Source organism: Trachemys scripta, chromosome 11 (assembly GCF_013100865.1).
Source record: "Trachemys scripta elegans isolate TJP31775 chromosome 11, CAS_Tse_1.0, whole genome shotgun sequence".
NCBI classification, from domain to species: domain Eukaryota; kingdom Metazoa; phylum Chordata; order Testudines; family Emydidae; genus Trachemys; species Trachemys scripta.
The window spans coordinates 68,897,870-68,912,932 of NC_048308.1; the positions used below are offsets into that span (position 1 = coordinate 68,897,870).

At 40.8% G+C, this 15,063-nt stretch overlaps 1 protein-coding gene across 5 annotated transcripts in view; it reads right to left on the reverse strand.

Moving 5' to 3' along the window:
- AGAP1 (ArfGAP with GTPase domain, ankyrin repeat and PH domain 1) overlaps positions 1-15,063 on the reverse strand; it is a 641,433-nt gene that overhangs the window by 44,101 nt on the left and 582,269 nt on the right. For all 5 annotated transcript variants that reach the window (XM_034785592.1, XM_034785589.1, XM_034785590.1 and 2 more), the window contains one exon: positions 9,859-10,081. In XM_034785592.1, the coding sequence (XP_034641483.1) occupies positions 9,859-10,081 (223 nt within the window). The remainder of the gene's footprint in view (positions 1-9,858; positions 10,082-15,063) is intronic.

Consider the following 15,063-nt stretch of genomic DNA (forward strand, 5'->3'; position numbering starts at 1 on the left):
TGGGTAGCATTATCTCCCATAAATGTAAACAAACTTGTTTGTCTTAGTGATTGGCTGAACAAGAAGTAGGACTGAGTGGACTAGTAGGCTCTAAAGTTTTGCATTGTTTTGTTTTTGAGTGCAATTATGTAACAAAAAAATCTATATTTGTAAGTTGCATTTTCACGATAAAGAGATTGCACTACAGTACTTGTATGAGGTGAACTGAAAAATACTAAGCAACAGAGGGTCCTGTGGCACCTTTGAGACTAACAGAAGTACTGGGAGCATAAGCCCTTGGCATCTGAAGAAGTGATGTTCTTATCCACGAAAGCTTATGCTCCCAGTACTTCTGTTAGTCTCAAAGGTGCCACAGGACCCTCTATTGCTTTTTACAGATTCAGACTAACACGGCTACCCCTCTGATACTTGAAAAATACTATTTTGTTTATCATTTTTACAGTGCAAATATTTGCAATAAAAATAATATAAAGAGAGCAGTGTACACTTTGTATTTGGTGTTGTAATTGAAATCAAAATATTTGAAAATGTAGAAAACATCCAAAATATTTAATACATTTCAATTGGTATTCTATTGTTTAAAAGTGCGATTAATCGTGATTTTTTTTTGAGTTAATCGTGAGAGTTAACTGCGATTAATCAACAGCCTTAATATACACACACACACACACACACACGTAAAGGCCCACAAAATAATCCACTATTCTGATGCAACTTCAAAACAACACTGACAAAGGCACATACAAACATAATGCATGAGATCCTTTAATGAGGATAACCTTCAACAATATCTTCACATTCCTTTATCAAGTAAATTCTGTCCACCTGCCCACTGCTACTATCCACAAACCATTTCAGTATTACACCATTCAAAATCAATTTTTTAAGTGTGTGCTTAAATAGTATCAATAGCAATTAGAGAGGAAAATCCTGATTTCACCCTCAGATCCGGTTAATTGTTGCAACATTGATCTACTCTAATTTGACTTCTCACTCCAAATTAAACCCACATTACTGAGGTAGGGATTGAGGGCAAATCACCCCCCTAGACAATAAATTTAATATTGAATACACTTGAAAAAATGGAAGTTGTTGCAGGATCCATACCAAAAAGATTTTTTTTCTTCCTGGGAGTAATTAAAAGATGCTTTTCTTGACTAATGATCCCCCTGTTTAGAAATGGGAAGTCGATACTCCTTCAGCAGCAGTCCACTTCAATTTGTCACAATGCTCCAGAAGTTTGAACGGCAGTTCTCAGGGCTGCTGATAATTGCTGGAACCAATTACAAGCTTTCTAAAGCTGACCTAATCAGGGGCCCATGGACAACAATCAGAAGGCCAGCTGTTCACATTTTCTTTCTAGTTTCACAAATTCTACCATACTGTCCCCCTCCCCCCTCAGCAAAGTTTCCATGCTTACTAATAACACACATTTCTTTCTTTCCTCATCATTTTCATACAACTGTCCATAGCCCAAACTTCAGCTTGTATAGACGGTGGCTGCTTATTTACTCAGGAGTGCTTCCTTTAGGGAGCACATTACACCCATGTTCCCATAGCCTGCACTGGCTTCCAATTTGTTTCTTGTTCAATCCAAGCTGTTGGTTTTGACATATAGCCTCTAAATGGTCTGGGGTCCTTGTTATCTCACCGACTGTCTCTGACCCCTCAAGTAACACTGTAGACATTAAGATCAGCAGAGGTGTTGGAGCTAGCAGCCCCTGGTATAAAGCAAGACTGCCAGTGGCAGGACATTTTCAGTGAAGAATCTTCAGTGTTGGAACTTATGTACCCCAGTCTGATACAGTCTCCATTTGTTGATCTTCAGAACATGTTGGAAAGCCTGTCTGGTTTCCAAGTCTTCCTCAAAGAGAGGTTTGAGTGGGTTGAGAAGGAAGAATTTTAATTAGGAGGTTTTTGGTATTGATACTGGTTCAGCTCAATTTTGCATGTGTATCTAAAAAACATGTTATGCATGCAGCTAGAGTCCTGGATAGGCACACTTAACTGAAGTGTATAAAACGAAATGTTTGGGAGATGACAGTCTTGCCCTTTCCCACTTTCTGGGAAACGGGTTTTCACATATTCAGTGTTTTACTACTGACCAGCCCACAATTCTATCCTAAAGGACCTGCATGTCTCACCCCCTTACACTCTTTCCACAGAGGACAAATGCATGGGACTCCATGTATGGCCAGTCAATGATGCTTCTTAACATGGTGGAAGGACTGCTCTTGAAATGGTGTCCAGCACTTTCAGCTTCTGATCCAGTGTAGAAGAGACTGGAGAGAATGTCTTTACTACAAACTCTCTGTCTCTCTCTGACAGGCATGGTTCCCATCTGAAGAAGTGAGGTTTTTACCCACGAAAGCTTATGCCCAAATAAATCTGTTAGTCTTTAAGGTGCCACCAGACTCCTTGTTGTTTTTGTCTTTACTACAGTACTTCCTAAAGTTTTACCTCAATGCTGCCTTGAGCATTCTTACATAATGTACTCTATTTGTGGACCAGAGTCAATCATTCTTCCCCCTCCTCCGCCCCAAGCCTGCAGGCAGCCATTGGTAGCTTCACGTCAGACAAACTATACTATGAAATGGTGAAACCCATGTAGCTCTGTTTTCCTTAAAATCAACACTTCCTTGCACCATTTCTTCTATAAGTAGTATTATTTTGGGAACCATGCCTGTCAGAGAGAGACAGAGTTTGTGTTTAATTTCTCTTATTTAGGGTTTTTTTTCGGGGGGGGGGGAGGAAGGGGGACAATCTCAGACTTTAAGGTCAGAAAAGACCATTGTGATAATCTCTTGTAGAATGTTTAACCCATTTTTTCAAAGTGAAAAGACAGGACATCTGTGGATGTGGGGAGCAAAGAAAACTTTTGGTGGGGCTACAGAGGTTCACACAGGAGAGTTTTAGCAGCTGGGAGGAAAGAAAAGGATGTCCAACTCCTCCATACTCTATACAGGTTCTTATACTGCCCTCATCACCACAGTACAGTAACTCCTCACTTAACGTCATCCCGGTTAACGTTGTTTGGTTATGTTGCTGATCAGTTAGAGAACATGCGCGTTTAAAGTTGCGCAGTGATCCCTTATAATGTTGTTTGGCAGCCGTCTGCTTTGTCCACTGCTTGCAGGAAGAGCAGCCCATTGCAGCTAGCTGGTGGGGGCTTGGAACCAGGGTGGACCGGCAGCCCCCCATCAGCTCCCCTAAGTTCCCTGTGCAGCAGCTGCCCAGCAGGCTATCAATTGCTGGCAGTTCAGCTGTCCCTCCCTCCACTGCCATATGCTGCTCCCGCCCTCTGCCTTGGAGCTGCTCCCCGGAGCTGCTCCCCGGAGCCGCCTGCTTGCTGTGCAGGGGGGGGGGAGAATAGTGGGGCTAATGTCAGGATGTCCCCCTTCCCCGCACTTACCCCATCTCCATAGGGCAGGGGGGACACACGACAGGGCTCAGGACAAACGGAGCTTCCTGGTAGCAGCTGCCGTCTCAGCTTGCTGATCTACTTAAAAAAGCAATGTACTTAGAGTGGGGTCAGTATACTTAAAGAAGCAATGCGCATCTCTCACACACACACACGGTGTGTGTCGGTCTGCCATGCTGTCTCCCCTCCCTCCATTCGTGCTGCCTTGTAGACATTAACAACGAGTTAACCCAATTGCTAGTTCATCATTTAGCAGTAAGGGATTCCCTGGAAAATATCCCACCGAGTTCGCCGCCTCAACCAAGCTTCACAATCATCATTGCTGTGTACCAGTATTAAATTGTTTGTTTAAAACTTATAGAGTGTGTGTGTGTGTGTGTGTGTGTGTGTGTGTGTGTATAGTCTTTTGTCTGGTGAAAAAAATTCCCCTGGAACCTAACCCCCCCTATTTACATTAATTCTTATGGGGAAACTGGATTTGCTTAACATCGTTTCGCTTAAAGTCGCATTTTTCAGGAATATAACTACAACATTAAGCAAGGAGTTAATGTATCTGAGCATCTTCCAGAAGTGCATTAAGTGACATGAGTGACACAGCATACATGACTGTCATCTGTTTGTTCTCTCATCCTCTCAGCAGGGGGAGAAGTGTGCACAGTAGCATTCTTTAAAAATTAAAAATATTCTATGCACACACACACACACACACACACACAGCTGTATGTTTATGTTAGAGCAGGGGTTCTCAAAGTTCATTGCATCGCAATCCCCTTCTGACAAAGTCTGAAGTCTGAGCCTGCCTGAGCCACACTGCCCCAGGCGGGAAGGCCAAAGCCCCAGGGCATCAGCCCAAAGTGGGGGGCCTGTAACCTGAGCCCCGACCACCAGGGCTGAAGCTGTCAGGCGTGGGCTCGGGTTTCAGCCCAGGTCTGAGCAAGCCTAATGCCTGCCCTGGTGACCCCATTAAAATGGGGTCGCAACCTACTTTGGGGTCCCGAACCACAGTTTAAGAACTGCTGTGTTAGAGAAAGCCAAAGGCAAAAGAAGCGTGCCTTACATTCAGAGCAAAAGGTGATGAGGTTTGTATTCATCCTTCATTTGTTGCCTGATTTTATGGGAGATTAATAGATAATATGGGTTATAGGCTCGCCAATTAATCTGATCAGAAGATAATAAAGTTCTTGTCCCAGAATCAGGCTACACAGAATTTGCAAGGACCCTCAGGATGTATGACAATGAAACTCACACTGAGAACAAAATGCAGCCTTAAGCCTTTTATTGAGATAAATGGAATAGTACATAAGAACATAAGAATGGCCCTATTGGGTCACACCAAAGGTCCATCTAGCCCAGTGTCCTGTCTTCAGACAGTGGCCAGTGCCAGCTGCCCCAGAGGGAATGAACAGAACTGGTAATCATCAAGTGATCCATCCCCCGTTGTTCATTCCCAGCTTCTGGCAAACAGAGACTAGGGACACCATTTCTGCCCATCCTGGCTAATAGCCATTGATGGACCTATCCTCCATGAATTTATCTAATTCTTTTTTGAACCCTGTTATGGTCTTGGCCTTCACAACATCCTCTGGCAAAGAGTTCCACAGGTTGACTGTGCATTGTGTGAATAAATACTTCCTTTTATTTGTTTTAAACCTGCTGCTTATTAATTTCATTTGGTGACCCCTAGTTCTTGTGTTATGAGAAGTAGTAAACACTTCCTTATCTACTTTCTCTACACCAGTCATGATTTTATAGACCTCAATTATATCTCCCCTTAGCGGTCTCTTTTCCAAGCTGAAAAGTCTCAGTCTTATTAATCTTCTCTCATACAGAAGCTGTTCCATACCCCTAATAATTTTTGTTGCCCTTTTCTGAACCATTTCCAATTCCAATACATCTTTTTTTGAGATGGGACGACCACATCTGCACACAGTATTCAAGATGTGGGCATATCATGGATTTATACAGAGGCAACAGGATAATTTTCTGTCCTATTATCTGTCCCTTTCTTAATGATTCCCAGCACTCTGTTCGCTTTTTTGACTGCCGCTGCACATTGAGTCGATGTTTTCAGAGAATCATCCACAATGACTCCAAGATCTCTCTCTTGAGTGGTAACAGCTAGACCCCAACATTTTATATGTATAGTTGGGATTATGCTTTCCAATGTGCATTACTTTGCATTTATCAACATTAGTAATTGAATAGTAATCAAATAACCAATTACAAAAGCAATACTAGCAGTACATGTGGTGTTATATACTATAAAGGTTTCTTGATTAAATATACTCACACCCTTCCTTGATAACCTAGTGACAAGAGACAAAAGACCAGCCTTGCCTCTGGCATGCCAACGGAGTTTCATGGTCCAGGTTCCTCAAGTCTTGAGTGGAAGGTGAAGAACTTAAGAACTAACAGGATGAACTACCAATAGCGAGCGGAACCTACCTAACATGGTGGGCAGCCCCTCTTATAAGGCCTGAGCCCTAAGTGCCCTCCTTCCATGTCCAAACTTAATTTCCTCATCTACAAAAATGTTAGGGTATCCTTACTCTATAGGCTGGCATGTCCGTGTGTATTAATGACATATCCGTAACTATTAGTGACCATTAGCTCACCCTCACCTCTGTTATTTTTGTTCTAACTGGTTGTTTCCATGTTCTTTGTGGTGTATGTGTTAAGTCTGAAAAAGGCCAAGAACTTGGGTGGCCTTACCTACCAACTAGCTCTAAACATGCCCATTTATCTAACATGCCCATTTATCTATGTTAAAGGTCACAAACATATATCCTGTATGCTTTAGCTCATCACCACCTACCTAGGGTAAAGGTCTCAAACATAAGTATGTTAACTTGCCTTAGCTTAACATACAGGATGTTGTCTGTAGGTTCCTTGCGTTACAGCCAACATACTTTAATACAAACTGCCAAAATACTCTAATACAAATCGATAAACCCATTATAACAACAAATAACAAACCTATAATATAACAAATGATTAATCTCATAAGAAAAGATATATAAGCAAGCAAGCAGGCTAGCCCTATAGGCTACACATTGCTGTGAGAGTTAGTTCCACAGTTGTGGGCTGGCATCTCTAGAACAGATGAGCTTTACAAGTATGTAGAAAGTTCCATTGTGCTAGAGCGAAGTTGTCAGCCATGGTCCTCATCCCTTACCTCTCCCCAGCCAATCTAATCCCACCTGTTTTCTAAATGAAACCCAGGACATGTTACCGTGAAGGGTGGAATGGGAGAAAACACTACGTATCCTTCTGACTCTTTTCTACTGTTTGTTCCCCAGTGTTATTCTCTCTTCCTGCATTTCCTAGCATGTGTCTGCAGGCCCTGCTCAGATGCTAGAGGGGTATGTGGCAAGCAAGAGGGAGTGTGGGTCAGTGGGCGAGGTGAGTGGAGTGGGAAATGTGAGAAATTAAGCATGTCTGTCGGAGAGAGAGGAAGAGAGTGGGATGGAGGACGCGGAGCTATTGGTGGGGCCATGAAAGATGAGTGACCATGTTGGGGTTGAGGACGAACGGGTAAGTGCAGGAGGATGAGAGAGCAGCGAGGCACTAGTGATTCCCTACCCCCTCTGTCCAATGGAGCTTCTATGGCTCACTAGGACGGGGAGCCACTAAGCTGTGAGTGTATGAGCTGCTGGCTCCTCATGTGTCAGCCAGCAGACCTCAGGTTCTGTGGCACCGAGTTGTGTGAAGGACCAGTAAGCCTTAGTGTGTGGAGGGGAGCTCATGCATCACTTCTGCTATGGCTCAGAGCAGACTGACTTGCCTTCTGCAAGTGGTTTCTCCTTCTGCTCTCGGCCTCCAAACCCCCATGATAAAGTCACCCAGCCACTACAACTCATAACATCCAGCTCTCCATCTAGATTTCTGCTCACCCCTCCAACTCCATAACCTATCTCATGTCCCATCACAGGACTTTTTCCTCAAGACTCCACGTCCATACTAGTGTGTCTGGCTGTTGGCTTTCTTTTGTGAAACTCAACTCAGGAGTAACACAACTACTAGCTGAATAATTTGTTATATTTAAAATTCTAATGCCTAACTTATATCCAAGAGGTGGTGAGTAAAACTGTGAAACTTCAAGTATGATTATGATTATTTTACACCAGATGAACCCAATTAAATGTCACAGAACAGGGTTAAACTTCAAAATAGGAGGATTTTAAAATTTTCTTGTACAAAAGTTATTAAATATTTTACTAAAGGCCATCAAAAATGCAATTGTCCCACAATGAGTTACTGTTCCAAATTTTGAGCAACAAAATCATTAATTAAAGTGTGTAACAGAGGGAAGTTAGTCTTGTTTTAAGCTAAAATTTCAGCACAACCTTAACTATGCTGTTGCTACCAATGCCTCCATTATATATATTTATACATACACACACGGAGCCTAAAATGAGCATTTATAAATGTGCATGATACCATGGTGTTCAAAAGTATTTACTTTTTATTTTTTTAAAAGAGTAATTAAGTTACTGACAAATACAAAAACAGCTGGAAAACTACACTACAAAATACATACGTAAAGGAATTGTGAAGATGCAGGGACAGCTTAGAATAAATTCTACGTACGGAATATAAAGAGAAAATGCAAACCTCCAACCAAGCCACTGTCAAAAAACGGAATTATTTGACTTCAACACTAGTGTTCTCCTTCCATTGAGATCTTTTTTGGGGCCTGGGTTTACCAAGACAATTTCTTTCATTTATTATGTCCAGCCTTACAGCAATCTTTAAAAATACTGTGAATTGAAATATTGAGAGTGAAGCCTATCTTTAATATTTGGAATCTATAACTCTTTCCAATGCCTCATTATTAAAGATCTATAGTCAAACAAAACAACAAAACAGTGTCTTCAGATTAAGTCTACAGTTATTAGATAATGCTGCTGATTTAATAACAATATTTTAAGATAAATCTAGTTTAATTTTTGAAATTCTTAATGTATTTGATGTGTAACAAATATATGCACACATATACAGGTTCTATGCATATGAACTCCATGGGTATATCCGAGTATGCACATATTTAGATGGACAGTTGTGTATATAAATAGCCCGATTAATACACTGCCTTCATTCTCTAAGATGAACCAAAGGTGGCACCACAAATTCATTTTTCAGTGCTAACGAAATAATGCAGTAAGAGATGGTTGATTTTATTACAGTCAACAGGACAAATCTATTTATCTTGTGTAGTAGGAGGCACAGGTATAGATTCAGTTATCCTTTCAGTAAATCTAGTATTAGATACAATAAACTCCAGAAATGAAGTATATGCATTTAAAAAAAGTAAAAGTACCCTTCTGTTTTATTCTCTTACATCCAGGAGGCAAATACTGACAGCAAGTGCTAAACCTCCATCATAATATCTGATACCTGGGGACTAAACGGTGCTCAGATGCAGTCAGCTCTACACGCTAGCCCCCTGGAGTGTGGCACTGTGACAACTGCAACACATGCACTTCTGAAGGCAACTTAAAAGGTTGGACTAGCTGGGCAAGGTAGTCCAGGCTCCTCCTCATGTCTGAAATCTGCTCTCCTGGTAGAGAGACTGCCAGTGGTCACATTGCTTTCCCCAAGCAAGTATTTCTTAATTGTTCAGTGTGAATATCAGCTCTTACATTTAACACCCATCACGGTTAACTTTTCTTTCTAAACCATTTAAACTTTTTTCTAAGCCATTTGCCACTGATCACATGGATGCAATACAAAAATAATCTTAGTTTTCTTTTAGGATAACAAACTATAGTGAGAGGATCTTCTGTATGCTGACCTATGATTTGTAGATAAAATATTGTTATGGAAAAACATACACTTACCCAATAGATTGACTCCTTGACATACATTGCATAAAGAAATTAAGCAGCCTCATTTGGAACAGACCTCTCAAAACAATAAGAGCAATAACATCTAGCCCCAAGAATTCACAGTTAGGTGTAAAAGAAGACAGCAATTTGCTAGGTTAGCTTGTGACTATGCACATTGCTAATTACAGTAAAGTATCCAGAGGGTCAGATTTACTGGTTTATCAAAAGCTAATGAAAATGATGGAACAAAAGTTTGGGAGGCTTAAATTTCCCACTGTTTCCAAGACTTCTAAACTGCTGAGGCAGCCTTGGCAAGCACAAAAGTTACCAAGCTCACTCAATTTTTGGCACTTTTTGGTCAGACTTCACGTTTACCTGACATATGCTAAAATGGCACCTGAACTTTGGCTCCTAGAAGTCCATATGTAGTAAAAAGTGCTAATACCCAGCAGGCTCCCCTTGAAGCGAATAGCCTTGAAAATCAGGACATAGATTTAGATGCCTAAATATGTATTTATGTGGCTAGTTTTAGATACTTATTTTTTAAAATCTTAGACACAGTTTTGACATATGGATGCCTTGTACACAAAAGGGAATAAAACAGCTTACCTTGTGGAGTCTGAAGAGGGTTTCATTCGTCCCTGGCTACTCTCCTCCCAGACACTGTTTGCTAATTCGTTCCCAATGGATGACATCACCTTGATGAGTTCTATAGGCCAATCATCCAGGTCAAGTGACCGGACACGTGACAAGTGCGTGCCAAGGTTCCGGTGTATACCTGAGCATTCAATACACATGAGGGCTCCCAGATTCAGACTGGCCCAGTCAGGGTCTACAGGAAGACAGACACAAACAATCACTAAAAAAAACAAAAACAAAATTCCTTGTGACACATTCTAAATAAACCTCTCTCAGAACTGAAGAGCTTATGGATAATGATTTTGGCTGGGGAAGCAAGAGGAGTAATATTCAGGTCTCCTGGTTTCACAGCACTGTTAGGAAGCCTGACAGGAAGTGGAGGCAAAAGTTTGGTTCCTAGGTCTAGCCCTCTCAATGTGCCATTCCTCCAACAGACCCTAAATGAGTTGACAAGAAATAGTGGTTGTCTCAAAGGAAGGCACATGCAACACCCCAACAGACTAAGGGAACCTGTGATTCTAAAGAGAAAAGAAGCAATAGGGAAGATAAAAAGAGGGTAGCAGGTAACTCAGATGAAGTGGTAGAAAGCCCCTCCTTGGGAACTGGAACCACTTGTAGCCAATTACTACAAAAGAAAAAGTTCTTTGATACAATGTTGCTGTTGCTAACTATATCAACTCCCTTAATAACCATCTATTTCAGCAAGTACTTATGACTTTTACATCTAACATGCTGAGGGGTATGTGTTCATCTCTAAGATCAGGGAGATAAGTACGAAGATGAAAATGTGCAATTTTTTTTTAGTGTACTAGCAAGAACAATTCTACAGGAAAAAAAATTATCTCTCAAAAGACAAGGCTATGACAAACCTGGCAAAAGCCAAGAAATTCAAAGTCATTTCCCAAGATGTTTCATTTTTTATAACCATGCTATGTTATTTAAATATAAGTTTGTCCGAACCTCTCTTGAACAAACATTAATTTTAACACATGCAATGAAACACTTCCAAGGGAGGATTTTTGGAGGTACTTTTCTTGATGTCAGATCTTGTCTACCTTTCTTTTCCTGGGAGACACTATAGAGATTGGAAGAGCTAGTATGATATCACAATATCAAGCAGAAAAAACCTGGTTCAAAGGGCAGGAGATTTTTATTCACACTGTGTAAATTTTAACACTGGTCAAAAAATGGGATTCCCCCACTGATGTAGGAAATTTCAATTTCAATAAGAATGATTTTTTCCTGAATTTTCTGAACAGAAACTGAAAATTTTTCTGCAACTGAAAGCTGCCAAAAACTGAAAATATTTTCTGGTTTTCAGCCAAAAAATTTGGGTTTTGGACAAAAATTCAAATATTTTCAAGGAAGGCAGACACTTTCTATACATTTTTTTGTTTAATTGAAAACTCAATTTTCCCTCCAAAAAAGTTGATGGAAATGTTTTGAACAGCCCTAATAAAGAATTAAAAAAAAAATTAGTTCAAACAGAAGAACAGAATTATTTGTTAAAGCTTCATTGTCACGCCTAGTCCTTTGATTAAGTGTTGAGAAAGCGCAGTACAAATCTTAGATTTCCAGTGAGTCCTGTGAAAACAAGGAAGATAAGACTTGCTATTCCTTTCATGCATTCTTTGTACATCATAGAGGATCTACAAAAGGCACAAATTATTTCCCCTCCCTCACCCTCAAGTCATCTTTAAGAGATAATTTTCATGTCTCAAACAGTACATTGGGGGACTTGTGTAGTATTGAAAGTTAGCTGAAAAGATTTAAAAAAAGTAATTGTTTAAGGTCTAAATTAGGAAGAGAATGTGTGTTAGATTACAATTTACAAACGATTGCAACTTGGAATAAAATCTCTTTCACTGACCTGCCAAAGCCCAAGTTCAGGGTTCTGTGTTTCTCCACCAACACTGATGATATTGCTAACACCCAAAGGGGAAACTGCAGCTCCGCACTCTATTTTAGGTCTTGTGGTACTCAGAAGTGAGGATATATAAAGTTTCTTTTCTGACTACATGAGCAAGCAGGGTGGGAATGTGGATCTATATAGGCAATTATCTCAAAGAACCAAAGTTCTTCAGATGTGTCTGCACTGAAAGATGATCAAGTAGTAATAACTTATAAAAGAGGAGGTTCTGAGGAGTATTTGCTGAATAAAAATAGCAAGACAGCTCTTCTGTACTGGGCATCATATCAAATAACCAGAATAAGTGAACAGTGGTGCAAAAAACCTCAACAGAACTGCAAATATCAGCATTTCTGTGACAGTCATCCCTCAAGTATGTGGTAAAATTTGCTTGAGATCTAACAGAACATGGCGCAGCATCCTCAAGTTTTGGAGTTAAGGCCATAACAACATTTAATACACAGTCTCACCCATTTAAAGACTCTCTCTGAGTACAGGTGGACTTCCCTTAGATCTATCCTCACAAGCCACAGACTCTATCAAAGATGGGCAAATATGTTTGTTCTACAAATGCACTCATCATCCACACTATATAATCTGGCCTCCAGGGGTAGTATGTCAGATTTATGAAAAACTATTAGCACATTTATAGAGTGTTGTAAATGAACATATGAAACCATCATAGGCCTTGATTCAGCAAAACACTTAAGCATGTGCTTAACCCTCAATGAAATACACCTCTACCTCAATATAACTCGACCCGATATAACACGAATTCGGATATAACGCGGTAAAGCAGTACTCCAGGGGGCCGGGGCTGCGCACTCTGGTGGATCAAAGCAAGTTCAATATAACGTGGTTTCACCTACAACGCGGTAAGAGTTTTTGGCTCCCAAGGACAGCGTTATATCGAGGTAGAGGTGTAAATGGGATTTAAGCACATATATAAGTGCTTTGCTGAATCAGGACGTTAGTGAAGAATTTACAGTATTTTCTTATGAAACACTGAGATACAGTCCTCAGGTCTTGTATCTCTCGGGCCTTGGCTACACTGGCGCTGTACATCGCTGCGACTTGCTGCGCTCAGGGGTGTGAAAACTCACCCCCCCGAGTGCAGTGAGTGCAGCGCTGTAGAAGCGCCAGTGTAATCAGCACCTGCAGCGCTGGCGGCACGACTACACTTGCGCTTCACAAATCCCCAAGTGTAGCCAAGGCCTCAGACTCTTCTTTGCAGAAGCGATTGCCACTCAAAATGTCTCCAGGCTCCGGTGGAAAGGAGAACATTCTGCAAGAAACTCAAAAGGTGGCTTCAGCAGATTTATTTGCACAAAAATTAAGACTAGAGCTAGCTCAAAACGAGCTAGCTCACAGTTAAGGAAATATTTAGCTTAGTCTTCTCAGAGATCTTTTAATAATTGCACGTGCCAAGACTAAAGGTCTCTGTGTTGGATCCCCGATGGCAGGATGACAGGAGACCTAGACTGTCTTTGAGCATTGTTAAATTCACTTTCCCTATCCTTTGCTGAAGAAATATTTATCTACTTCCATGGACAATGGTAGTAACATCAAAGTAGAGTACCAAACTCTAATACAATCAAGAAGTCACTAGAAATCTTTTCAGGATGGAATCTCGAGTTTCAATAGCTAGAAAATATGTTCATGAATGAAGATTACAGATCTTAAGTGAATAGATAAGGACAGACTTAAGAATGAGATGGCTGAGGTCCTGGGAAATGACCCCAAGAAAACCCAGGCTGTTGACCTCAGTTCCAACAAGAAAACAAAGAAAGATTAGGACTGAATTAAATAATCAATTCAATCCCCAAAACAAAGTTTTGCAAGCTTGGAACAAATGGTCTGATTTTTTTGAGTCTATGAAAAAAAAAAGCAATAGTGTTGTTGATGACCTTTGTTTCAATGTACTCTTCTGAACAATTGTTCTCAAATGAATTTAAAGGCAGACATCAGGAACTGATGGGTGAATGATATGGAGTTCATCATGTGTGATGCTCTAAAATACAAATAAGAGCACAGAAAAGCTCTCTTCTGAAATTTAACATCGCAGAAGTGCCACTGACCTCCGCACTTCCAGCATGCCACATGAAAGTGAGTATTTCCCTTGTAATTTCATGCTATGTGTTGCAAAAAAGGTTCACCGCTGATATAGGGTGAAAAAACATACCTATCAAGTAGAGCTTGATAACTGACAATACACATGCTGTCTTTTTCAGAAGGTGCAAATCAAAAGGACTTTTTGGACCAACCTGCTTCACTCCCTGTTGATACCGCCTATAATCCTGGGGTTAGAGTATTGTAAAAATACTCAAAACCATTTGTATGGACATGCTTGGTTCTCTTCTCCTTTTTGGATACAGCAAGACAATGCTAGAATGAGCCAAAGGTCTTGAACTGTTCAAGGAGAGCTATATTTATTGGATGAGCCATTCTTCCCTTTTGTTTTTTCTCCAGTATGTCAAACAGCAAATGTGACCTCTGTAGAACTATTGGTATTTCCAGATTAAAAGCTTCAGCACATGTATAAGAAAACTTGTTCTGAAAACTTTTGAAATCCACAAGAGATAATGGTGATACAAATACTTTTGCATCAAGATGAAGGAGATGCTCAGAGTCATTATCCCTGCCAGGAAGTTCCTCCTTCTCTTCTGGAAGAGAACCACAATCAGATTGGTAATAATCTAAAAAAAGGGCATATACATCTGTACCCCAATATAACACGACCCGATATAACAAATTCTGATATAACGCAGTAAAGCAGTGTTCCGGGGGGGAGGGGGAGATGCACACTCCGGTGGATCAAAACAAGTTCGATATAACGCGGTTTCACCTATAACGCGGTAAGATTTTTTGGCTCCCAAGGACAGCGTTATATTGAGGTAGAGGTGTAGTACCAAGATATTAACTGTCCCAGCTCCTTTGGATTAGATGATTTGCCCTGTGCTGAACTGCTGCCACATCCATTCTTCTTTTTTCTTCATTATGATCTTGGAGACTCTAAGCTCACTGGACCCATGACTCTCAGGAGCTTCTTTGAAGGCGTTGGACCTGACTCAGATCCACCCTTGGATCTCTCCCCTTTGGCCTCTGCATGGAAAGAGCCAAAGCACTTTGAGGCACAGACTCAGCTGGGTTTTCCTCAGAAACACCACTTGTCTTATGTGGCTCCTCGAGAAGGAAGTCAAAGCAGGGCTTTCAATTCCTTTCATAGCCTCTGGGATAAGGCAGCACAAGCTGTGCACTGCCACAAC